General features: G+C 42.2%; 2 protein-coding genes across 6 annotated transcripts in view; both read left to right on the top strand.

The window, feature by feature from the left end:
- slc38a3b (solute carrier family 38 member 3b) overlaps window positions 1–8956 on the top strand; it is a 63099-nt gene extending 54143 nt beyond the window's left edge. For all 3 annotated transcript variants that reach the window (XM_064966885.1, XM_064966886.1, XM_064966884.1), the window contains 4 exons: window positions 4252–4376; window positions 4683–4827; window positions 5555–5658; window positions 5838–8956. In XM_064966885.1, the coding sequence (XP_064822957.1) occupies window positions 4252–4376; window positions 4683–4827; window positions 5555–5658; window positions 5838–5942 (479 nt within the window). In that variant the 3' untranslated portion in view covers window positions 5943–8956. The remainder of the gene's footprint in view (window positions 1–4251; window positions 4377–4682; window positions 4828–5554; window positions 5659–5837) is intronic.
- A 2158-nt stretch (window positions 8957–11114) lies between these two features.
- The window catches only part of gnai2b (guanine nucleotide binding protein (G protein), alpha inhibiting activity polypeptide 2b), a 94182-nt gene continuing 77933 nt past the window's right edge, over window positions 11115–27363 (top strand). The window contains exons 1-2 of one of the 3 annotated variants that reach the window (XM_064966880.1): window positions 11118–11580; window positions 11743–11925. In XM_064966880.1, coding sequence (XP_064822952.1) covers window positions 11808–11925 — 118 coding nt within the window. In that variant the 5' untranslated portion in view covers window positions 11118–11580; window positions 11743–11807. Of the gene's footprint in view, window positions 11926–18830; window positions 18890–27363 lie in introns of those variants that run through there. The other 2 variants (XM_064966882.1, XM_064966883.1) reach the window with 2 other exon arrangements.

The following is a 27363-nucleotide window of genomic DNA, read 5'->3' as shown; positions in this document are numbered from 1 at the left end:
TCCTGGCGTCGTGAGGGAGTTTGTTCCACCATTGGGGGGCCAGAGCAGCGAACAGTTTTGACTGGGCTGAGCGGGAACTGTACTTCCTCAGTGGTAGGGAGGCGAGCAGGCCAGAGGTGGATGAACGCAGTGCCCTTGTTTGGGTGTAGGGCCTGATCAGAGCCTGGAGGTACTGTGGTGCCGTTCCCCTCACAGCTCCGTAGGCAAGCACCATGGTCTTGTAGCGGATGCGAGCTTCAACTGGAAGCCAGTGGAGAGAGCGGAGGAGCGGGGTGACGTGAGAGAACTTGGGAAGGTTGAACACCAGACGGGCTGCGGCGTTCTGGATGAGTTGTAGGGGTTTAATGGCACAGGCAGGGAGCCCAGCCAACAGCGAGTTGCAGTAATCCAGACGGGAGATGACAAGTGCCTGGATTAGGACTTGCGCCGCTTCCTGTGTGAGGCAGGGTCGTACTCTGCGGATGTTGTAGAGCATGAACCTACAGGAACGGGCCACCGCCTTGATGTTGGTTGAGAACGACAGGGTGTTGTCCAGGATCACGCCAAGGTTCTTAGCGCTCTGGGAGGAGGACACAATGGAGTTGTCAACCGTGATGGCGAGATCATGGAACGGGCAGTCCTTCCCCGGGAGGAAGAGCAGCTCCGTCTTGCCGAGGTTCAGCTTGAGGTGGTGATCCGTCATCCACACTGATATGTCTGCCAGACATGCAGAGATGCGATTCGCCACCTGGTCATCAGAAGGGGGAAAGGAGAAGATTAATTGTGTGTCGTCTGCATAGCAATGATAGGAGAGACCATGTGAGGTTATGACAGAGCCAAGTGACTTGGTGTATAGCGAGAATAGGAGAGGGCCTAGAACAGAGCCCTGGGGGACACCAGTGGTGAGAGCGCGTGGCGAGGAGACAGATTCTCGCCACGCCACCTGGTAGGAGCGACCTGTCAGGTAGGACGCAATCCAAGCGTGGGCCGCGCCGGAGATGCCCAACTCGGAGAGGGTGGAGAGGAGGATCTGATGGTTCACAGTATCAAAGGCAGCCGATAGGTCTAGAAGGATGAGAGCAGAGGAGAGAGAGTTAGCTTTAGCAGTGCGGAGCGCCTCCGTGATATAGAGAAGAGCAGTCTCAGTTGAATGACTAGTCTTGAAACCTGACTGATTTGGATCAAGAAGGTCATTCTGAGAGAGATAGCGGGAGAGCTGGCCAAGGACGGCACGTTCAAGAGTTTTGGAGAGAAAAGAAAGAAGGGATACTGGTCTGTAGTTGTTGACATCGGAGGGATCGAGTGTAGGTTATTTCAGAAGGGGTACAACTCTCGCTCTCTTGAAGACGGAAGGGACGTAGCCAGCGGTCAGGGATGAGTTGATGAGCGAGGTGAGGTAAGGGAGAAGGTCTCCGGAAATGGTCTGGAGAAGAGAGGAGGGGATAGGGTCAAGCGGGCAGGTTGTTGGGCGGCCGGCCGTCACAAGAAGCGAGATTTCATCTGGAGAGAGAGGGGAGAAAGAGGTCAGAGCACAGGGTAGGGCAGTGTGAGCAGAACCAGCGGTGTCGTTTGACTTAGCAAACGAGGATCGGATGTCGTCGACCTTCTTTTCAAAATGGTTGACGAAGTCATCTGCAGAGAGGGAGGAGGGGGGGGGAGGGGGAGGAGGATTCAGGAGGGAGGAGAAGGTGGAGGTTAGAGGCAGATGGTGGAGGTTAGAGGCAGATGCTTGGAATTTAGAGTGGTAGAAAGTGGCTTTAGCAGCAGAGACAGATGAGGAAAATGTAGAGAGGAGGGAGTGAAAGGATGCCAGGTCCGCGGGAGGCGAGTTTTCCTCCATTTCCGCTCGGCTGCCCGGAGCACTGTTCTGTGAGCTCGCAATGAGTCGTCGAGCCACGGAGCGGGAGGGGAGGACCGAGCCGGCCTGGAGGATAGGGGACATAGAGAGTCAAAGGATGCAGAAAGGGAATAGAGGAGGGTTGAGGAGGCAGAATCAGGAGATAGGTTGGAGAAGGTATGAGCAGAGGGAAGAGATGATAGTATGGAAGAGGAGAGAGTAGCGGGGGAGAGAGAGCGAAGGTTGGGACGGCGCGATACCATCCGAGTAGGGGCAGTGTGGGAAGTGTTGGATGAGAGCGAGAGGGAAAAGGATACAAGGTAGTGGTCGGAGACTTGGAGGGGAGTTGCAATGAGGTTAGTGGAAGAACAGCATCTAGTAAAGATGAGGTCGAGCGTATTGCCTGCCTTGTGAGTAGGGGGGGAAGGTGAGAGGGTGAGGTCAAAAGAGGAGAGGAGTGGAAAGAAGGAGGCAGAGAGGAATGAGTCAAAGGTAGACGTGGGGAGGTTAAAGTCGCCCAGGACTGTGAGAGGTGAGCCGTCCTCAGGAAAGGAGCTTATCAAGGCATCAAGCTCATTGATGAACTCTCCGAGGGAACCTGGAGGGCGATAAATGATAAGGATGTTAAGCTTGAAAGGGCTGGTAACTGTGACAGCATGGAATTCAAAGGAGGCGATAGACAGGGCTGGTAACTGTGACAGCATGGAATTCAAAGGAGGCGATAGACAGATGGGTATTCTTACCCTGATGTTTCCCCCTGGTGTTACCACCTGACATTACCCTGTCCTTACCCTGACGTTACCCCCTGATGTTACCCTCTGATGTTACCCTAATGTTACCGTTACCCCCTGATGTTATCCCCTGATGTTACCCCCTGATGTTACCCCCTGATGTTATCCCCTGATGTTACCCCCTGATGTTACCCCCTGATGTTATCCCCTGATGTTACCCCCTGATGTTACCCCCTGATGTTATCCCCTGATGTTACCCCCTGATGTTACCCCCTGATGTTATCCCCTGATGTTACCCCCTGATGTTACCCTGATGTTATCCCCTGATGTTACTCCCTGATGTTACCCCCAGATGTTACCCCCTGATGTTATTCCCTGATGTTACCCCCTATTCTTACCCTGATGTTTCCCCCTGGTGTTACCACCTGACATTACCCCCTGGTGTTACCCCTGATCTTACCCTGATGTTATCTCTAATGTTACCCCAAATGTTACCCCTGGTGTTATCTCTAATGTTACCCCTGATGTTATCTCTAATGTTAACATTATGGATAACACTAGAGATAACATCAGGGGTATCTCTGTTACCCCTAATGTTTCCCTGATGTTATCTCTAATGTTTCCCTGATGTTATCTCTAATGTTTCGATGATTTTATCTCTGTTACCCCTAATGTTACCCATAATCTTACCCTGATGTTACCCCCTGATGTTACTCCCTGATGTTATCCTAATGTTATCCCCTGATTTTCTCCCCCGATGTTACCCTCTGATGTTACCGTTACCCCCTGATGTTACCCTCTGATGTTACCCTAATGTTACGCCATGATGTTACCCCCTGATGTTACTCCCTGATGTTACTCCCTGAAGTTACCCTGATGGTACCCCCTGTCCTTACCCTGACGTTACCCCCTGATCTTACCCTGATGGTACCTCCTGTTCTTACCCTGATCTTACCCCCTGGTGTTACCACCTGACATTACCCCCTGGTGTTACCCCTAATGTTACCCCTGATCTTACCCTGATGTTATCTCTAATGTTACCCCCAATGTTACCCCTGATGTTATCTATAATATTACACCTAATGTTTCCCTGATGTTCTCTAATGTTACCCCTGATGTTCTCTAATATTACCCCTAATGTTTCCCTGATGTTATCCCTGATGTTATCTCTAATGTTACCCCTGATGTTATCTCTAATGTTACCCCTGATGTTATCTTTAATGTTACCCCTGATGTTATCCCTAATGTTACCTCTGGTATTCTCTGTTACCCCTAATGTTACCCCTGGTGTTATCTCTAATGTTTCCCTGGTGTTATCTCTAATGTTACCCATAATCTTACCCTGATGTTACCCTAATGTTATCCCCTGTTCTTACCCTGATGTTACCCCCCTTATCTCTAATATTACCCCTAATGTTTCCCTGATGTGCTCTAATGTTACCCCTGATGTTATCTCTAATATTTCCCTGATGTGCTCTGTTACCCCTGGTTTTATCTCGAATGTTACCCCTGGTGTTATCTGTAATGTTTCCCTGATGTTTTCTCTAATGTTTCCCTGGTGTTATCTCTAATGTTACCCATAATCTTACCCCCTGATGTTACCCTGTTATCTCTGATCTTACCCTGATGTTACCCTCTGATGTTACTCCCTGAAGTTACCCCCTGATATTACCCTAATGTTATCCCCTGTTCTTACCCTGACAGGTAAGACTGAGCCAGAGCTGCTACACACATACAGCAGAATCGACCCTTATGACACGCTCATCCTGTGCGTGCGATTGGCTGTCCTCACCGCTGTCACACTGACTGTCCCCATCGTGCTCTTCCCAGTAAGTTACACCCACCCCCTCCCGTTCTCCACTATAGCCTCTTCCCTCTTCTGAAAGACATAGAAAACTGATATTGTATACTGGCCGTTGGGGTGGGATTGGTGGGGTGTCTGGGGGTTCCGTGGGTGGCTTACATTTAGTTTGATTCCTCATGTCTTAATTTGAAATGGTGGGTGTCATGGCTTGATGAATTACAGTAAAATGCTCATTTGAAGAGGAATGACACTGTTGTTTCTGACAGTAACTCTGCCCCTTTCCCTCCTTATTCCTCTCTCCCTCTCTCTCTCTCTCTCTCTGCCCCCTCAGGTGCGCAGGGCCTTGAACCAGATGTTTTTCTCCAGTAAATCGTTTAACTGGCTTCGTCATGTGGCCATCGCCATCACCCTACTCTCCTTAATCAACATTCTGGTCATCTTCGCCCCCAACATCCTGGGAATCTTCGGCATCATCGGTTAGTTACACATATTAAACCTAGTCCTGGACTAAGAAGTACAGATTAAACCTAGTTCTGGACTAAGAAGTACAGATTAAACCTAGTCCTGGACTAAGAAGTACAGATTAAACCTAGTCCTGGATTAATGACAATTCAATGATGATTCTCCATTGAAAGTGCTTTTTAGTCCAGGAACAGAAAGCGTCCCTTTAAATTGACATACTTTACCTGACCTAGCCAAAAATAATTTACATGTAGACGTTGCTGTTGTCTGGGATGTTTTACATGGTTAAATGTGTGGTTTTGCACCCGCACCTGTAATTCTTGATTCACTTTCTCTCTTTTGCTCCAATCGAAGTGAGTTGTGTTGACATAGCAGTGGATCTCTGTTTTGATAATATTTCCACTGTGTCTGGCCTTAAAACACAACACAAAACGTGACCAGCGGGCCAGTGCTTATTGACTCAATGATAAACACATGACCTGAGTGAATATATTTTTTTTACATCTCTTTCCCTTGAATGAACAACATGTTTCATGTTATGGAGGTCAAAGTCAAGGTGGTTAAAGGTCATGGACCAAGCCACAGCACCAATCATCATCCACTAAAAGAGGGAAATCTGACAGTGTTTGTGAATGTTGGCCTTGGCCCATATTCTGTTTTTGGACAGTTTGTTCTACTGGATGTCCTGTGTAAAATGATCTGTAGCCCTGACCTTCATCTCTCCTCCTGTTCCTCCTCCAGGTGCCACATCTGCCCCCTGTCTCATCTTTATCTTCCCTGCCGTCTTCTACATCCGCATTGTGCCTAAGGAGCAGGAACCCATGTTTTCCACCCCCAAGATACTGGTGAGCACATATCTCATCCTCTCCATGATAATTGTAATATTCTCATATCTTGATTTGATCTGTGTAAGATTCTTCATCATTACTGTTATTGTGTGTCCTTATGACTATGGTTAGAGTATGGTTCTGGTTACCATATACAAATAAATATTCTAATGATGGTGTTTCCTCTGTCTTCCCAGGCTGCCTGTTTCGCTGGTCTGGGCGTCGCCTTCATGACCATGAGTTTGAGCTTCATCATCATTGATTGGACAACAGGGAGCAGCAACTCTGGCGGTGGTCACTAGAGGCCGTCCTCTGCTCTTCACATGCCGGGGTCATCTGGGGGTTGGCAGAGGCTTTAAGGGGATGCCTAGGTGTGTGTTTAGAACTGTTTTCATGTAATTGATGCACTATCCCCTCCGTGGTAGAGCAAAGGTCAAAGGCTTCAGTGAGGTTGGGGGTAGGGAGGGGGAGACATAATCAACCCGCTGGGAAAAACCATGCTGAACATTTCAGTCCTCGTGAGACTAAAGACTCGGACAAAACAGTCTGTACTATTGTAAAGCAGTAGAGAACTTATTTGAACAAATGGTTTCATAATCACTGTATGTCGGCCATCACAGAGGAGTACTTTTACATGAATCATCAGGACTAAACAGGGTATTTTTTTAAATCATGCTGATTATTATTATTTATCAGTGGGATAGTGCATCCAAGTCAATGGAAAATCCAGAAGAAAGAAACTCATGCTGGTTCCCCCTCCTTCCCTCTCTTTCCATCCACCTGTTTCTTTCTCCCTGACCACTGTATTCATGTGAACTGAAGCTACATGTACTGTAGTACTGTAGATATGGTGGAATCTATATGTAAAGAAGGCAAAGGAAGCACATGACTACATGATAGGGAAGTGACTCTACATTATGTGTCATATGGTATTTTTGTACTATAGAAGAAATGGTTACATCTATAGGTTAGGTGAGTGCTGTAAAACATACAGTCTGTGGTTCTCTTGGTATTCCTGTAAATCACTTTCTGCCATCAGCACGTACTTTAACCATCAAAGTTTACCACGCTTTTCCAAATATTCTATTTGTGCGGGCATACACAGATAAAGTATATTTTCACATGTTTTCTACCAGGAGTGCCATTCTCGTGTGTTGTTTTATCTGCCAAAGCTAAGGGTGCATGTGGTTGTTGGGCTTAGTTCAAGAATATGTCCCTTGATGCATTATGTTATTGAACTCTTCCTGTGTCCCTGGTACCTACAGTACACTCAGTACACTATTAGATGATGGAAGAATGAATGATGGAAGAATGACTCAACCAACCAAACAAATAGCCTATACAGTGAAATAGTAATCTCTATTTATTTTACTAGATGTATCCATGTTTTTTAATTTCACAAGGTGTGCTAATGGACTCCGAACAGAGTATTTAACTATATGATCAGGTATTTGGAAAGACTTTATAGATGGTATGTACAGTCCGTAGTGTATTGTATGATATTGCATATTGGAGGGTTTAGATGACAGTTGAAAGTGTAGGAGACGATGTTGAGGGCAATGAGCTGATTAAAGAGAAAAAGATAAACAGCCTTTTACATTCATGTTAGTTAGATGATCAACTGACATCCTCGATATGGTATTGACAGATTTTTATGATCAATTGTGCTTTTATCAATTTAAGATGAATGACTTAAACTGACCTTTTTAACACTAATAGCACATATTCAATTAATACTTATATTTCTACAATGAATTTGTAAACCCTTGTCTAAATTCAGTACAGTTCAACTGTGCCCTTTCAGTTACAACTGGGGTTTGGCTTACTGTTTTTGGCATGACGAAATATGGAGGAAAAGTGTTTTGGTTATGTGGTTGAGCTAGTCTTTATTGTATTTTAACATCTCTTTTCCACTTGTTTTGTGATTGGTGGTTGAGGTTTTAGTGGAGGAAGCAAGAGTGTCACCTGTCTGGTGATTGGCTGATTTATTAATTGATTAATTTAACACACTAAATTAACTACTGTGATATTGCAGGCATAGTATGCTGATATCAGGGCTCTATTTCTGAAACGTGTGGCTATATGGCTGTATCTCCTAATGCATCTGGTTTCTAAACGTAAGGTCTTGTGATCAAGTACAGTTTTTAAAGCGTTGACGATGAAGTGAACTGAGATTGTTAGATTTTAATGTGATTCAAAAGCTCCTTCTTTAGGCTTCTCAATTTCATAACGCAGCATTTGGTACATGATTTTCAAAACAACACTGTGACATCTGTTCTCTCAAAACTGGGATAGCATTGTAATAACATTGATAATTGTTGAAAAAACCCATAATATAACTTATTGAATCCTGTTATAGCTGAAAGAGTTGAATTGACATAACCTGTGAAAAAGAATTCAACCAATGTAAAGGTTAGACTCACAAAGTGGTGGGTACTTTGTTAGTGGTGTTTTCTAATCTCAAACGTATAATTTGCCAAGTACTACATATGTAAGACAATTGCTATTTTATATTTCATTATTCTTATACACTGCTTCTGATGTTGCTTTGTCTTTGTGCACAATAATTGATTTTAATTTTTGAATCAAGAGAATATTGTTGAGCGGTCTTTCTTTTACTCAACAGCTAAAAAGTTAATGCATGTATCTGCCTCAAACCCATATTTCTCCTGGTCTTGCTGAGGGCAGTGGTTGTGGTATAAAGGAGGCAACACCTTGCCATAGATCAAGAACAGGCAACTCAACAGTGTCTGCCGGTTGTCTCTGCTCCCTGGTACTTCATTGACCCATAACGGTCATTGGGTTCTCAGGTCTCTATCAGTCGCTGAGTTGAATGAATAATACAACAATAACCAGTGGACACTACGGTCCAGCCCGTCCCTGCCATAGACTATGGTATATTACCTTAATCCTTAGGCCTCTTCTGTCTGGGAATGTGCCTACAGTATACAGTATCTAGCTACTACCAACTGTTTCTCTCTGAGAGCCCTTGCGCTTCAACTTTAGAGCTTTGCTATCACTGTTAGAACGTCAGGAGCAACATTTTCAACATTTTCTCTTGTACCCAACCCAAACTATGCAAGCCAGTTAACATGTTGTTATAGCTCTTGTTTTAACTTTGCAATTTATTTCTGAGGAAATGACAGCACTATGCGTGAATAACAAATTTTGTATGAACTTTGGGCTTATAAAGTGGCTTATATAAATAATGTATATAAATGTAAACCCTTTATATTTGAGATGCATATCTAGCTTTTATAGTGTAAATAGCAGGGACAGTTTCAGTCTGACAATAAAACAAATGTAAAAGTTTTTACACCCGAGTCATTTCTGTCCTTATTTGTTGTCTGTATTATCACCACACACACACACACACACACACAGGTTTGTTATAGCTTCTGTCAAAGTGTTTCTGCTCTATGGTCAAGTAGTACATGGTCTATCGTCTGCCATACTGCTCAAGGTAAAGCTGTGTTTAGATAAACACACTTAAACTTGCCCTGGATCAGTATGCCCCTGTCCTTGCCTAACAACACTAATGTTTACGGGACAACTATGGGACATTTTCTTGTCAGATTCCAGTTAGGTCTGGTTTTACTTTTATTTATGCGTTACCAAGAAAAATCTCACTATGAATATTCCTAATTCCCAACACATGGGGGCGCTACAAACAACTCCATAATATACTCTTGCACACCAGGTCATCAGAATGTGCCTTCTTGGATGGATGCTTCATTCAAGAAAGTACTATAAAAAACATGCTCTCTTTTCATCTTCCAGTGTAAATCAAATCCATTTTCAGTCTTGCCACTATTCTCAGATGCATCTGCAAATGAAGCCCCTCGAGAGGTCACGAGCACTATTCAGCTCAGTTAACCATGAACAATTAACACTTATTTTAAATTAATGTTATACATAACTAGATTTTGTTTAGTCTCAAATAAATAATGAAATGTTTAATTTGGTTTAAATAATGCAAAAACACAGTGTTGGAGAAGAAAGTAAAAGTGCAATATGTGCCATGTAAGAAAGCCAACATTTAAGTTCCTTGCTCAGAACATGAGAACATATGAAAGCTGGTGATTCCTTTTAACATAAGTCTTCAATATTCCCAGTTAAGAAGTTATAGGTTGTAGTTATTTTAGGAATTATAGGACTATTTCTCTCTATACCATTTGTATTTCATACACCTTTGACTATTGGATGTTCTTATAGGCACTATAGTATTGCCTAATCTCGGGAGTTGATTGGCTTGAAGTCATAAACAGCGCTGTGCTTCAAGCATTGCTAAGAGCTGCTGGCAAACGCAGGAAAGTGCTGTTTGAATGAATGCTTATAAGCCTGCTTCTGCCTACCACCGCTCAGACTGCTCTGTCAAATATCAAATCATAGACTTAATTATAATATAATAAACATTAGATCTTAGTCCTGTATTGAAGCTTTGCCTGTTTGATGGTTTGGCGGAGGGCATAGCGGAATTTCTTATAAGCTTCTGGGTAAGAGTCACGCTCCTTGAAAGCGGCAGCTCTAGCCTTTCGCTCAGTGCGGATGTTGCCTGTAATCCGTGGCTTCTGGTTGGGGTATGTACGTACGGTCACTGTGGGGATGATGTCATCGATGCACTTATTGCTGAAGCCAATGACTGATGTGGTGTACTCCTCAATGCCATCGGATGAATCCCGGAACATATTCCAGCCTGTGCTAGCAAAACAGTCCTGTATCCAAACATTTCAGACACAGTAGTTATTCATATGAATCATAAATCTTCTTTAACCAGTATTAAAACAACATGCTTATGTTTAGTGCAGTCCATTGCTGGTGGAGAGGTTTCATAGTCATCCCATCCCATGTTCATTTAGATATATGGACACATTTCTTATTTATCATCTGGAAAAAAACATGGATTCCTATAATTAGACCACCATGAATATTATCCCAGTGAATGATGATGCTCACGCAGATCATTGCAGTCCTCACCCTCTACCTAACCTATTTACAGTATATTCCCATAATTGCTCGCCAAATTGGCTGCCTCAACTTTGAGCGCAGACTAGTTTTTTAAATGAATACGACTCGGAGTCGCTATTAGTCGAAACTTCAAACATGTAAATTATTAAACCCTTGTCGTGTACCTATGTTTGTCCTCTGATGATAAGTGCCTTTCTTTATTTGCTGAAATCCATACTTTTTAATAAAACGTCAATCAAATAAAACCACAGACTGTTTCCTTATGGCTGTTGCTCTAAAATGGCAACAGCGCGAATGCGCATGTGCCAATTAAAACAAGGAAACAGTCGGTGGTTGTATTTGATTACCATTTACTAAAAGGTATGTGTACTCCATGGAGTTGAGGTAGGCTACTACATAATTGCCTACATTTCCCATAAGACAAGAGACGTGCAAATCACGGCATTTATACAGCAGGGTTTCAAATAGGATGCATTTGGCACTAGGCTATTGCCTCCCTTTACTGCAGAAAACGTACCAACAGTGGTCTATCAACCATTTGTTAAATCTACGACACACAATGTTGATATATATATAAATATGATATATTATATCAACTGAGCACAGAAAGGGTGTCAACAAATTCCCGTAGAAGGCAAGCAGCAGGTTGGCAGCTGGAGTGCGCCAGTTTGTCTGGATTTCCACTGGATATGTTCACTTGACTGCGCGGTTGAGTCTGGGAGCGCAGTCGCTCGCTAGGAACACATCCATGTGATTACATTCCACCTACCTTCACTTGGTCGAAAGAAACGAACGAACGAGGAATACGATTGACTAGCTTATATCGGTGCGACTGTCAGAATTGATTACCAATGGTCAATACTACAGAACCAATTCGTATACGCCACCTGAGAATTGACTGCAACTTTCAGTGGTATTCCTTGAAGTAGCATCTCCAAGAAGATTGCTCTGCGACCAAAAGGATATAGCTAGGTATTGACGGAACATTTGTTTATATCACTCAGAATAACGACAATTTGTGCGTGCCATTTGGATTGAACTAGACTAGACTACAACATTTTCACGCGCACGTCTCTTGAACAGGACAGGAAGGATTTTGAATAACCGTTTCTTTTTTGTTGGCGTATCAAACAGCAGCCAAGACGAAATCCTTCAAGAATCCTTGCGCCGGCCGTCAGTGCGCGCGTGCTTTTGGAAACATGGGTTGTACATTAAGTGCAGAAGATAAAGCGGCCGCGGAGAGATCAAAGATGATTGATAAAAATCTCCGCGAGGATGGAGAGAAGGCGGCAAGGGAGGTGAAACTGCTCTTGCTAGGTATGGGATGCCGTTTATTCTATTAATTTGCTTGTCCGAATGGACGACTAGCCAGTGTAGGTTTACGTTCCTTGTTGGGTTCTGTTTCGGGGTTGAGTGCTTCAAACTCTTAAACAGAATTGTCCACAATTTTGATCATAAGTGGTAGCTTAATGGGCTGCATCACAAGCCATCATCACTTTGCCTTTTGGCACCGGTAGGGTGTCCACCCGCCGCGCGTCTGCTAGGCATCAATCCACAGCGCACGCATTATTTATTTTCTACAGTGTTGACTGCTATGTGGTCGACTGTTGATGCTGAGTTTGCTCTGCCAACGCCTTAGAACAAATTACATAATTACTGTAGCAAAGAACCATAAGCAATTATCCTAGTGCAACATAGCTCTCGGTCAAGCAGAGATGTTGTATTCATTCGTCAATGTGGTCCTAAATTGCATCTCCTTGTGTGACAATGCATATGCCATGTATCTGTTTGGGTGAAAATCACTGGTTCCCAGCGGTGGTACTTGGCCTATCCACAGGGGGTACTTGAGAAAACTGATGAGACCATAGACTTACTGGTTAAATGCACATGAGGGGGTACTCCAGGGGTACTCGTGGCAGAGTAAAATTTGGTTGGTCATACAGTAACCTAAAAAGGTTGGGAATGGGAACCACTGAATTAGTCAGTCAATATTTTGTTCAGAACAGGTAGCTACATACTTATTATTACACATGCTGTGTTAAACAGGCATAGTAATGTATGTTGGAGCTTATGCCATTGAAATCAGGAATTTGACTGAGCAGGGGCAGAAAGTAGTAAACACTCCACCTCCTCTAAGTCACATGTTTACACAAATGAAGGTTTTGGACTTCAGCAAAACATGTTTTGTAGTAGGCTGATATATTCAGCCAATGTAATAATCTAACCTAATGTGATGTCACTGTGCAAGGCTAAAGAGAGAGAGTCAGTGTATTGGGGAGTGTGTTTATGTAATAATCTAACCTAATGTGATGTCACTGTGCAAGGCTAAAGAGAGAGAGAGTCAGTGTATTGGGGAGTGTGTTTATGTAATAATCTAACCTAATGTGATGTCACTGTGCAAGGCTAAAGAGATAGAGTCAGTGTATTGGGGAGTGTGTTTATGTAATAATCTAACCTAATGTGATGTCACTGTGCAAGGCTAAAGAGATAGAGTCAGTGTATTGGGGAGTGTGTTTATGTAATAATCTAACCTAATGTGATGTCACTGTGCAAGGCTAAAGAGAGAGAGTCAGTGTATTGGGGAGTGTGTTTATGTAATAATCTAAACTAATGTGATGTCACTGTGCAAGGCTAAAGAGATAGAGTCAGTGTATTGGGGAGTGTGTTTATGTAATAATCTAAACTAATGTGATGTCACTGTGCAAGGCTAAAGAGAGAGAGTCAGTGTATTGGGGAGTGTGTTTATGTATAAATCTAACCTAATGTGATGTCACTGTGCAAGGCTAAAGAGATAGAGTAAGTGTATTGGGGAGTGTGTTTATGTAATAATCTAACCTAATGTGATGTCACTGTGCAAGGCTAAAGAGATAGAGTAAGTGTATTGGGGAGTGTGTTTATGTAATAATCTAACCTAATGTGATGTCACTGTGCAAGGCTAAAGAGATAGAGTCAGTGTATTGGGGAGTGTGTTTATGTAATAATCTAACCTAATGTGATGTCACTGTGCAAGGCTAAAGAGAGAGTCAGTGTATTGGGGAGTGTGTTTATGTAATAATCTAACCTAATGTGATGTCACTGTGCAAGGCTAAAGAGAGAGTCAGTGTATTGGGGAGTGTGTTTATGTAATAATCTAACCTAATGTGATGTCACTGTGCAAGGCTAAAGAGATAGAGTCAGTGTATTGGGGAGTGTGTTTATGTAATAATCTAACCTAATGTGATGTCACTGTGCAAGGCTAAAGAGATAGAGTCAGTGTATTGGGGAGTGTGTTTATGTAATAATCTAAACTAATGTGATGTCACTGTGCAAGGCTAAAGAGAGAGAGTCAGTGTATTGGGGAGTGTGTTTATGTAATAATCTAACCTAATGTGATGTCACTGTGCAAGGCTAAAGAGATAGAGTCAGTGTATTGGGGAGTGTGTTTATGTAATAATCTAAACTAATGTGATGTCACTGTGCAAGGCTAAAGAGAGAGAGTCAGTGTATTGGGGAGTGTGTTTATGTAATAATCTAACCTAATGTGATGTCACTGTGCAAGGCTAAAGAGATAGAGTCAGTGTATTGGGGAGTGTGTTTATGTAATAATCTAACCTAATGTGATGTCACTGTGCAAGGCTAAAGAGAGAGAGTCAGTGTATTGGGGAGTGTGTTTATGTAATAATCTAACCTAATGTGATGTCACTGTGCAAGGCTAAAGAGATAGAGTCAGTGTATTGGGGAGTGTGTTTATGTAATAATCTAACCTAATGTGATGTCACTGTGCAAGGCTAAAGAGAGAGAGTCAGTGTATTGGGGAGTGTGTTTATGTAATAATCTAACCTAATGTGATGTCACTGTGCAAGGCTAAAGAGATAGAGTCAGTGTATTGGGGAGTGTGTTTATGTAATAATCTAACCTAATGTGATGTCACTGTGCAAGGCTAAAGAGAGAGAGTCAGTGTATTGGGGAGTGTGTTTATGTAATAATCTAACCTAATGTGATGTCACTGTGCAAGGCTAAAGAGAGAGAGTCAGTGTATTGGGGAGTGTGTTTATGTAATAATCTAAACTAATGTGATGTCACTGTGCAAGGCTAAAGAGAGAGAGTCAGTGTATTGGGGAGTGTGTTTATGTAATAATCTAACCTAATGTGATGTCACTGTGCAAGGCTAAAGAGATAGAGTCAGTGTATTGGGGAGTGTGTTTATGTAATAATCTAAACTAATGTGATGTCACTGTGCAAGGCTAAAGAGAGAGTCAGTGTATTGGGTTGTTCACAACAGCAGTATTAGGCCTAGCCTACCCTGGGTAGCCTTCTTGTTATTGCCTATTCTTATCTCAGACTCTAATTTTTTGGTACGCTGCAAAATTCCCCACTCCTTCCAGCTGCAGTGCTGGATTCACAACAACACATTCACCTCTTGTGAATATGAGTATGTTGCATTATGATTGATGCTACACATTCCTACCAATCACAGTTCTGTGAACAAAACACAGAGGTTTTGAAAATGCCTATTTGCAATATGATCGACATTGGAACCGTCCAAGGTGCCCAAAACAAAAAGCCAAATCAATCATGGAAATATGGAGTCGATTGCTTAGGGTCCCGACTTGCACAGGTTCCCGGTTTGCAGAGGGAACCATACTGGAGTTGTATGACCTGGGATGGGCATAAATATATTACATTAACCTCTGCTGACATTGTTTGGCTCTACAGTACCTCTCTGGTCCTTTTAGCCAATGTTCTGAAAGAAATAATGTGTGCCTCAATATAGAAATCCTCCATTTACACACTGGCTTGCTCACAGAAAATGGGCCAAGTTGAAAGACCTACATTTGGGATCTGCTTGGAAACTAAAAAAGCTATGGCATAAAAAGGAAAGGGGCTAGTGTAGTCCTATGGATGTTCAGACACATCACCTGGTCATCTTGTCACATCTATAGGCTAGCCTACATTCTTAGAAGTAAAGGAGTATAACCTTTTGGGTTTCACTAGCCACATCATCACAATGACCCAAAATGCATAATTTGATTTAAAAATGCATCTTCATGATGATGTGGCAAGTGACACTTTGCTTCTTCAAAGTCCAATATCTTAACGAGACTGCTGACATGCAGAACATGTTGGGTCTGTATCAACAGTAGACTAATGAAGAAAAGACCTAAATATAGTTTTTAGGAAGATTTTTCTATCAATAACTCAGCAGCAACAACCCAACGAAGTGACCCAATGCCTGCAACCCAGCAGTTGGGTCATCTGAACAACCCAGAGTGTAGGTAAGAGTGGCTGGCTAGCGATTTAAGCCCACTAATAATTATCATCATAAACAATTCATTACCATCACAATATTCATTTTTTTGTTGTAGAAAATTATTGAACTATTACATTTGTTTAATAGTACTATTAAATTAGTACTCATAAAGGAATGGGTAATTGTTTACAAGTTGCTAGCTATCCCATAAAGCCATTGCCCGAAAACCACATATTTTCATTTTCTTCTGAGTCTGGCAGCGCAACAAATCTATTGGCAAAATAAATTCAACGTGTCCTGCATGACTCTGACAGTATCTGGATAAAGATTTTCCCGAGAGACAGTCATATGTCACCACCAGGCTTAACACCGGGAGACATGATAGGAAACGAAGATAGCCACTGTGGATAAGAACTGAATAGGCTCTCTGTAGATGGGATTCTGCCCATAAAGTCTTGTGCAGCAGTTATTGCCTGTGCAACAGGGACACAGTCAGATTTATTTTTTATTTCACCTTTATTTAACCAGGTAGGCTAGTTGAGAACATGTTCTCATTTGCAACTGCGACCTGGCCAAGATAAAGCAAAGTAGTGTGACACAGACAACAACACAGAGTTACACATGGAGTAAACAATAAACAAGCCAATAACACAAACAAGTCAATGACACAGTATGTCACAGCCTGACCTTAGTATTCTTTGTTTTCTTTATTATTTTGGTCGGGGTGTGAGATGGGTGATATGTGTGTTTTTGTCTCATAGAGGGTGTTTCTACTGTCTAGGGTTTTTTGTAGATTTATGGGGTTGTTTACATCTAGGTGTTGATGTAGGTTTATGGTTGCCGAGATTGGTTCTCAGTTAGAGGCAGGTGTTTATCGTTGTCTCTGATTGGGAACCATATTTAGGCAGCCATATTCTCTGGGTATTTTGTGGGTGATTGTTTCCTGTGTCAGTGTTTGTGCCACACGGGACTGTTTCGTTTCCATTTCACTTTGTTATTTTGTATTTGTGTCATGTTCAGTCTTTTCTATTAAAACATGGACACTTACCACGCTGCGTATTGGTCCGATCCTTGCTACACCTCTTCAGAGGAAGAGGAGGAAATCTGTGACACAGTAGAAAAAAATGTCTATATACCGTGTGTGCAAAAGGCATGAGGAGGTAGGCAATAAATAGGCCATAGGAGGGAATAATTACAATTTAGCAGATTAACACTGGAGTGATAAATGAGCAGATGATGATGTGCAAGTAGAGATACTGGTGTGCAAAAGAGCAGAAAAGTAAATAAAATAAAAGCAGTATGGGGAAGAGGTAGGTAAATTGGGTGGGCTATTTACAGATGGACTATGTACAGCTGCAGTGATCAGTTAGCTGCTCAGATAGTTGATGTTTAAAGTTGGTGAGGGAAATAAAAGTCTCCAACTTCAGCGATTTTTGCAATTCGTTCCAGTCACTGGCAGCAGAGAACTGGAAGGAAAGGTGGCCAAATGAGGTGTTGGCTTGGGGATGAGCAGTGAGATATACCTGCTGGAACCTGTGCTACGGGTGGGTGTTGTTATCGTGACCAGTGAACTGAGATAAGGCGGAGCTTAAGGCAGAGCTTTACCGAGCATAGACTTATAGATGACCTGGAGCCATTGGGTCTGGCAACGAATATGTAACAAGGGCCAGCCGACTAGAGCATACAGGTCGCAGTGGTGGGTGGTATAAGGTGATTTGGTAACAAAACGGATGGCATTGTGATAGACTGCATCTAGTTTGCTGAGTAGAGTTTTGGAAGCTATTTTGTAGATGACGCCGCCATAGGTAGGATAGTCAGTTTTACTAGGGTAAGTTTGGCGGCGTGAGTGAAGGAGGCTTTGTGGCGAAATAGAAAGCCGATTTTGGATTGGAGATGTTTAATATGAGTCTGGAAGGAGAGTTTACAGTCTAGCCAGACACCTAGGTATTTATAGTTGTCCACATATTCTAGGTCGGAACCGTCGAGGGTGGTGATGCTAGTCGGGTGGGTGCGGGCAGCGAACGGTTGAAAAGCATGCATTTGGTTTTTACTAGCGTTTAAGAGTGGTTGGAGGCCACGGAAGGAGTGTTGTATGGCATTGAAGCTCGTTTGAAGGTTAGTTAGCACAGTGTCCAAGGAAGGGCCAGAAGTATACAGAATGGGGTCGCCTGCGTAGAGGTGGATCAGGGAATCGCCCGCAGCAAGAGCGACATCATTGATATATACAGAGAAAAGAGTCGGCCCGAGAATTGAACCCTGTGGTACCCCCATTGAGTGGGGCAAAATAGATAAGTGATATCCTAGACAAACAACCCAATCAGCGCAAGCCAAATAGCGTCTGCTCATAGAAGATGCGTGACTTTGCGTAATCTTCATAAAATAGGCATATTTTCTGGAAGTATATACAGTATTTATCAGTGTTTCCCTTACATAAATTTAGCAAAGGCGGGCCGCAGCTGCTAAATCATGGCTGCCATAAAAATAAGATGTTCTGGATGCTATAATGTTTTCAGTGTCAACTTAAATGACTAAAATCATATATAAAGTATGTAGAAAAGATAATGGCGCTGTATAATTTTTAATAAGATCATCTTTGAGAACTAACAATCATCCGAATAAAAAACAGACAGTGAGGGAGAATTGATTTTGATATAATGTTTGAGTCACTCAGATAGCCATGACATAAACCATGGCAAAATGTGTACTGTAGAATTGCAGGAAACAAATGCTAAAACTGTAAAATGTTCTCTCTGCCCCATAGAGACAATTTGTAATAAAAGGAATCATATTTCATAGAAATCTGTAAACACTGGGCAGTTACATTAAAACAGAAACATTTTGTCTCTGTGGCAAAGAGAGGTGCATCTAAAGCATGAAACACACAGAGAACTTGACTTTGAGCCAATCAGAGAGCACAAACTCCCACGTGGGGGAGCCAACAGGAGTGACAACAAAAATGAAAGAAGGGGGCATTTTCTCTGTACATCCACAGTTAAATGTCATGAGCCAGTCACACTTCATATGCAATGTAGGCTGTTCGATGGAAGCTGAGTAAGTGCACAGACGCAATGCACACAACACTAAATAGTTCCTCCAAGCTTGCTAACCACTGTAGATAGTATTGACATTATAATAAAATCACAATGGATCTATTTCCATGAAACAGGGGTCTGTGTTAGCTGCCGAGTTAGTGCAGTTTCCTTAGCTAGCTAGCTACGTTTTGCTAGCTAGTGAATATGCTAACGTTTATCTAGCTAGCTAAACATTTGGCGATGGGCTGGCACTGGCCGTATGGCATTATGGAGAGTGAATTAATTTGTTTCTTCATCATCTTCTCAGGTATCTGGAAGTAGGGAAAGGTATTTAGGGAAATTAAATATAATGCTTTGACTAAGTGTCAATGTCACTTTTATTTGGTCAACACTGCCATGCGCCAAGAAAGGATGTGAGCAAGGTACATTTCCCTGTGTAAGTGTAGCCAAGTCCAGTGTAAAGGGATTTTTTGATTGCAGAACAATGTAGGGGCACTTCTTCTCTTGGACACTGTAGACATCCAAGGGAATATCTGAGTAGGCTGGAGAGCAACTTACATTAATGCGTGCATAAATTATTTGTATGGGTGGCCCCAGCAAGAATCAAACCCACGATTCTTGGCATTGTGAGCGCCCTGCTCTATCAACTGAGGCACACAGGTTGTGTGTCAGTAAACGCTGTAGATGTGTAAAATATCTCCGCCATCTATGGTAACTCGCCTTCATGCAGTATCTCATGCATGGCCAATACAGAGTTTTAAAAGGAGAGATACTGTAGGCTAGATCAAGTGCATATCCATCCGTTATATACAAAACAATGTAACCTGTCCTCATCTACACTTTCTCTGTCATACTAAACTGATGGGAGGGTGGAAAAAGGGCTCATCTCTCGGTCCTACCCTCTTGTTCAACAACATGTTTGTCTTTGTCAGACATTGACCTATAGGTAAGCCTTAGGTCTATCCTTTCTAAAATAGTTTCCCAGCTGTTCTTACCTATTTGATTCCCCTTTTCCACAATTTCTGTAAAGCCTCTTGCAGTTCAACAGCTAAGTGGATGTCTTCTCGGCACTTGCACTCCCCAATTATTTGGGAGAGAGAGAGAGAGATATGAGGCACAGTGTCTGACAGCCCAACCAATCAGCACATGTCCTCTATGCTTATTGTTAAATGTTTGGTTATTTTGACCCTTGATGATTGTTGTTACTGTTATCCCGTTGACAATATTTATTAACATTATTAATTATGTTAATATTGTAAATCTCCAAGGTAAGCTTTGGCAATATGTACATTGTTACATCATGCCAATAAAGCAAATTGAAGAGAGAGAGAGCTAGTAAGAGAGAGAGAAAACAACATGAGTAATCTCTCAGTGAACTAAGCGTCTCACTTTCCATACGGGCCTCCACTCAATGCAGATATTATCCCTGTGGTAATTGGATGGTCTGGCACACACTCATACATATGAAAAGTCATGCAACAGAGGCAGCTAGCCCTGGTGGAAAGTGGGGGAGTCTAAACTGTACTATCCTGTAGCCTATCCTATACTATGTTGTGTATACCACCAGCTGTTTTCTGAAGTGTGTGCCGTGTGAAACTTTAATGTTATTCTGTTACAACCATAGGAGGTGGCCATACATTCAGCTTAGTGACAGCAGCTGACTGTTTGGCTGTCAGGGCTGCTTTGTGTGACAGTACAGTCATGCCAGGGGCCAGGTGTGACAGCCACACATTCAGCAAAATATAACTTCCTCTGCTTGGTATCTTCAGGAAATTACTGAAAAAGACAGGGAACTAGTGTGAGGAGCTAGGGGAGAAGGAGTTAGGAATGAGTTGAAACACTAAGAGAAAGATTATAGAAATCATGCCCTGTCATGATTCCTTGTCTTGATGTTCTTATGACTCATTCGAACCATTGGGAAATCCCAGAGCAGGGTTTTTCCAAGCCTCAAATTAAGACAAACCTATTCTACTCTGTTCTGACCCTGGCTCCAAAAATTCTTCCTCCACCAAATCTACGCAAATGACATTTAATTTCATGAGAGTCAGTACAGCCCCCTTGTCCCTATTTTGGGACCACTTGAGATGCAGGAGAACAAACATTATTATAGCCTGAGAGAACCCAGATCTTTGAAAGATTGAGTTTGAAGGTAATATTTCCACTTTTAAAGTCAAATCAATCAGCTTCCATTACCTGGTCTCCAGAAAAGGTTATTATAACATGGAGGTCAATGTTATCATGTTTGCTGAGAACAAAGATAGAGAAAGTTAAAGCCATCAGAGTTCATTAAAAAACAATTCACTCTCAGCTCCTGGGTCACCCCAGACTAATAGCCCAAGATTAATTGAACGTGAATACCCTATTCTTTTGAAATCAACAAATGCTCTACTCTCTTTCATAGAAACACAACAGAAGGCATTAAGCTAGCTCTCCCCTAGTGTTATCAGGAAAACCATTTGTTTTGGGACATGGTGACATGTTACCCCCTAGCCTCTAGCAAGATCTCTGTGACCGTAAAACAACCCATCCCATACAAGTGACAGAGATAACATTGCCAGCTATGACAAATAGTGACTGTCTGGTCATGTGTTTTATTTGTGCTATCCAGCATGCAATCCTATGTGTGCAACAGATGTGTAGAATGAGAGAGGATATTTAGATTTTAGATTCATCAGGATCCCCATTAGCTGACGTCAATGGCGACAGATAGCCTTACAGGGGTCCGAAACATAACAAACATTTATATTACAGACTAAAGACTTTACAATGTACATACATGGACGTGTGTGTGTGTGTGTGTGTGTGTGTGTGTGTACCGCTCTGTTCTTGGCCATCTGCAGCTTAACTCAGTCTTTCTTTGCATCACTTGACCATATAACTGGACAATACTCAAGATAAAATAAAACTAGAGCCAGAGGAATATATCGATGATACCCCTACCCCATATTATGAAAAGTTAATATTTTTCATAATAATTGAAACACTAATTGTCCCAGAGGGATTTCGGTGTGTGAAATGGGAATGACTGTAGGTTCTCTGAAACACGAGATCAGAGAGTTAGATTACAGGTCTGTAATCTAGGAATCATGTTATAATCTTTAATCTGATTACACTCTGAACTCATTTTAACACCACATGTAATTCTTCTTGCCCTTTTAATTATGTGGTGCCGTCTGTAGGCCTCTGTAGACCAGTTCAGAGTACCCAGAGTACACAACACCAGCCCCGTGCCACTGCAGGGAGCTGGGAATGGTTCTGCTAATGGACTTTTACATTGAGGGTCAGCTGAGCACATGCAGTGGAGTGGACTGCAATCACAGTATTATGATCATTTCAGTTGTACACAAGGAAACAGGGCTGCTTGCCTCTATCCAGTCAGGCCTGAAGGAAGGGGTATGATACGTCAGACTCTTTACTAGCATCGTGGTCTCTGACCGACTGAGCCTGCTGTTTGTCATCGCAGGGCCAGGAAAACAAAATGTCCGCTCCTTTTTCTCAGTAAACTGAGTCAACCAGGTATATTGATCAGAGCCTTCGGCCCTCTCCGTGTCCAACCTGGCTGAGTTGATGATTTGTCAATGGACCAGCTACGCAGTACCCACAGTGACTAAGAACTGACTGGGCTGGTTGGGCATGGTCAGACAGCTACTCAGAAACAACAAGTTCAGAGAAGTGGATGAGGAAGGTACAATCTTGATAAAGAGCATTGTGGAACTGCTGTCGGCGTACTGCCAAATTAAACTGATTGATTTGTTGCTTTTTCTATGAATAGGTTGAGTTTTCAAGAATTACTGTTGACAACAGGACATTTTTCACAGAATTTTCAGTTGAACTACTCTGTGTTCCCAAACAGAGCAAACATCGTCTGGAAACCATGTTTGATTGTGCCACACACCAGATCTATAACTTAGAAGTTGGAGCCAGCTAGACCCTTGTAAATAAACGGAATGATATAATGTGTTTCTCACACTGTCAACAGCACTCACAGCATTAGTTAGATGAGTAGCAGTCCATACTTGTCATTTCAATGCTGTGAAACATGGGAGGGCTGTGTTACCTTAAATGGGCAGTTTTGAAATTGTTGTATAGATGTCATACTGTACACCAGTCAGGCTTGTGGTGTGTGTCATTTTTGTTGGTCAAAAAATAGTATCTTGTGTCACTAATCAATCTGGACAAATTCTGCTGACATGAAAGGACACGTCTGAAACTTTAAAAGAGCTGTGATTCAATACTATAGAACCCTCAAATTCAACTTTGGACCTAGAAACCTGTTTCACTGCTTTTTTTCAGGGCCTTGGCTACAAATTCAGAGATTTCTCCCCTTTTACGTTTTTCTCTTTGCTCACCCTCTCCTGGTCGATGATGATGTGGACTACTTCTGCCTCATACTCCTGAACAGCTGGAAAAAAAACTGCAGCGATTTAAATTAACATTCACATTTTGTTGTTGTTGAAGGCTATACAACCTTCTCTGTCTGTAACGGATATTGCAATAGCACAAGCAGGACACAATCCCTACACATGGCATTGGAGCAAAAACAATGAACCTTTTGTGTGATCATGTATGCTAATCTTTATAGTTGCTGCCATATCGTAGCCACAAGCCAGAGTTCCTCACTTGAGTTTTGCACTGGGGCAAAAAACGATCTGTGTTTTAACCACTCAATGATCATGCAAGTACCACACGAATAGACTACCTAGCTGTTCCACCTCTGGGCAGCTGAATGTTCTAGGCAGCCGAGCATGTACGGTACCAGTCAAAAGTTTGGACACACCTACATTCCAGGCCTTTTCTTTATTTTTACTATTTTCTTCATTGTAGAATAATGGTGAAGTCTTCAAAACTATTAAATAACACATATGGAATCATGTAGTAACCAAAAAAGTGTTAAACAATCTAAATATATTTTATATTTGAGATTCTTCAAAGTAGCCACCCTTTGCTTTGATGACAGCTTTGCACACTCTTGGGATTCTCTCAACAAGCTTCATGAGGTAGTCACCTGGAATGCATTTCAATTAACAGGTGAGCCTTGTTAAAAGTTCATTTGTGGAATTTCTTTCCTTCTTAATGCATTTGAGCCAATTAGTTATGTCGTGACTAGGTAGGGGTGGTATACAGAAGATAGCTCTATTTGGTAAAAGACCAAGTCCATATTATGGCAAGAACAGCTCAAATAAGAGAAGAGAAACTACAGTTCATCATCACTTAAAGCATGAAGTTCAGTCAATGCAAAACATTTCAAGAACTTTGAAAGTTTCTTCAAGTACAGTCACAAAAACCATCACGCGTTATGATGAAACTGGCTCTCATGAGGACCACCACAGGGAAGGAAGACCCAGAGTTACCCAGTTACCAGTTCATTAGAGTTACCAACCTCAGAAATTGCAGCCCAAATAAATGCTTCACAGAGTTCAAGTAACAGACACATGTCAACATCAACTGTTCAGAGGAGGCTGTGTGAATCAGGTCTTCATGGTCGAATTACTGCAAAGAAACCACTACTAAAAGAAGAAATAATAATAAGAAACTTGCTTTGGCCAATAAGAAGAAGAAACTTGCTTGGGCCAAGAAACACGAGTAATGGACATTAGACCGGTGGAACGATGTCCTTTGATCTGATGAGTCCAAATTGAAGACTATTGGTTCCAACTGCCATGTCTTTGTGAGACGCAGAGTAGTTGAACGGATGATCTACCCTTGCGTGGTTCCCACAGTGAAGCATGGAGGAGGAGGTGTGAAGGTGTGGGGCTGCTTTGCTGGTGACACAATCTGTGATTTATTTAGTATTCAAGGCACACTTAACCAGCATGGCTACCACAGCATTCTGCAGCGATACGCCATCCCATCTGGTTTTCGCTGAGTGGGACTTTCATTTGTTTTTCAACAGGACAACGACCCAAAACACACCTCCAGGCTGTGTAAGGGCTATTTAACCAAGAAGGAAAGTGATGGAGTGCTGCATTAAATGACCTGGCCTCCACAATCACCTGACCTCAACCCAATTGAGATGGTTTGGGATGAGTTGGACCACAGAGTGAAGGAAAAGCAGCCAACAAGTGCTCAGCATGTGGGAACTCCTTCAAGACTGTTGGAAAGGTATTCCAGGTGAAGCTGGTGGAGAGAAGTCATCAAGGCAAAGGGTGGCTACTTTGAAGAATCTCAAATATAAAACATGTTTTGATTAACACTTTTTTTGGTTACTACATCAAATCAAATGTTTTTTTGTCTTTTTTACCCCATTTCCTCCCCAATTTCGTGGTGTCCAATTGTTTAGTAGCTACTAACTTGTCTCATCGCTACAACTCCCGTACAGGCTCGGGAGAGACGAAGGTTGATTAACCACTGCGCCACCCGGGAGGCCCAAAGTTTGTGTGTCACGTGCGCCGAATACAACCTTACAGTGAAATGCTTACTTACAGGCTCTAACCAATAGTGGTATTAGGTAAACCATAGGTAAGTAAAGAAATAGAAACAACAGTAAAAAGACAATGAAAAACAGTAGCGAGGCTATACAGTGCCTTGCGAAAGTATTCGGCCCCCTTGAACTTTGCGACCTTTTGCCACATTTCAGGCTTCAAACATAAAGATATAAAACTGTATTTTTTTGTGAAGAATCAACAACAAGTGGGACACAATCATGAAGTGGAACGACATTTATTGGATATTTCCAACTTTTTTAACATATCAAAAACTGAAAAATTGGGCGTGCAAAATTATTCAGCCCCCTTAAGTTAATACTTTGTAGCGCCACCTTTTGCTGCGATTACAGCTGTAAGTCGCTTGGGGTATGAAATTTTTTCCTATTCCTACTTGCAAAACAGCTCGAGCTCAGTGAGGTTGGATGGAGAGCATTTGTGAACAGCAGTTTTCAGTTCTTTCCACAGATTCTCGATTGGATTCAGGTCTGGACTTTGACTTGGCCATTCTAACACCTGGATATGTTTATTTTTGAACCATTCCATTGTAGATTTTGCTTTATGTTTTGGATCATTGTCTTGTTGGAAGACAAATCTCCTTCCCTGTGTCGGGTCTTTTGCAGACTCCATCAGGTTTTCTTCCAGACTGGTCCTGTATTTGGCTTCATCCATCTTCCCATCAATTTTAACCATCTTCCCTGTCCCTGCTGAAGAAAAGCATGCCCAAACCTTGATGCTGCCACCACCATGTTTGACAGTGGGTAATGGTGTGTTCAGGGTGATGAGCTGTGTTGCTTTTACGCCAAACATAACGTTTTGCATTGTTGCCAAAAAGTTCAATTTTGGTTTCATCTGACCAGAGCACCTTCTTCCACATGTTTGGTGTGTCTCCCAGGTGGCTTGTGGCAAACTTTAAACAACACTTTTTATGGATATCTTTAAGAAATGGCTTTCTTCTTGCCACGCTTCCATAAAGGCCAGATTTGTGCAATATACGACTGATTGTTGTCCTATGGACAGAGTCTCCCACCTCAGCTGTAGATCTCTGCAGTTCATCCAGAGTGATCATGGGCCTCTTGGCTGCATCTCTGATCAGTCTTCTCCTTGTATGAGCTGAAAGTTTAGAGGGACGGCCAGGTCTTGGTAGATTTGCAGTGGTCTGATACTCCTTCCATTTCAATATTATCGCTTGCACAGTGCTCCTTGGGATGTTTAAAGCTTGGGAAATCTTATGTATCCAAATCCAGCTTTAAACTTCTTCACAACAGTATCTCGGACCTGCCTGGTGTGTTCCTTGTTCTTCATGATGCTCTCTGCACTTTTAACGGACCTCTGAGACTATCACAGTGCAGGTGCATTTATACGGAGACTTGATTACACACAGGTGGATTGTATTTATCATCATTAGTCATTTAGGTCAACATTGGATCATTCAGAGATCCTCACAGAACTTCTGGAGATAGTTTGCTGCACTGAAAGTAAAGGGTCTGAATAATTTTGCACGCCCAATTTTTCATTTTTTGATTTGTTAAAAAAGTTTGAAATATCCAATAAATGTCGTTCCACTTCATGATTGTGTCCCACTTGTTGTTGATTCTTCACAAAAATACAGTTTTATATCTTTATGTTTGAAGCCTGAAATGTGGCAAAAGGTCGCAAAGTTCAAGGGGGCACTGTAAAAGTAGTGATGCTTCATACAGACACCGGTTAGTCAGGCTGATTTGATTTGTGTTATTTAATAGTTTTGATGTCTTCACAATTATTCTACAACATAGAAAATAGTAAAAATAAAGAAAAACCCTTGAATGAGTAGTTGTGTCCAAACTTTTGACTGGTACTGTATATCCGGACCGGTAGCCAGAGTCTGACATTGGGTGAGTTCACTTTGCATCGCCCGGTGCGCTATTATTCCTTACTTTATTTGTCAACGACTGCTTTAGACTGCCTACTATTTGTGTCTTGCTTGTGTTTGATATGCCTAAATATACTGTTACAACAGACAACAAAGTTTGTACCAACATGTAGGCTACATCATGAAAAAATAACATGAAATTGTGGTTGAGGCATGGAA

Source organism: Oncorhynchus masou, chromosome 5 (genome assembly GCF_036934945.1).
Source record: "Oncorhynchus masou masou isolate Uvic2021 chromosome 5, UVic_Omas_1.1, whole genome shotgun sequence".
NCBI classification, from domain to species: domain Eukaryota; kingdom Metazoa; phylum Chordata; class Actinopteri; order Salmoniformes; family Salmonidae; genus Oncorhynchus; species Oncorhynchus masou.
The sequence above is the reverse complement of the archived record's forward strand: the minus strand, read 5'-3'. Positions and strand labels throughout refer to the sequence as shown.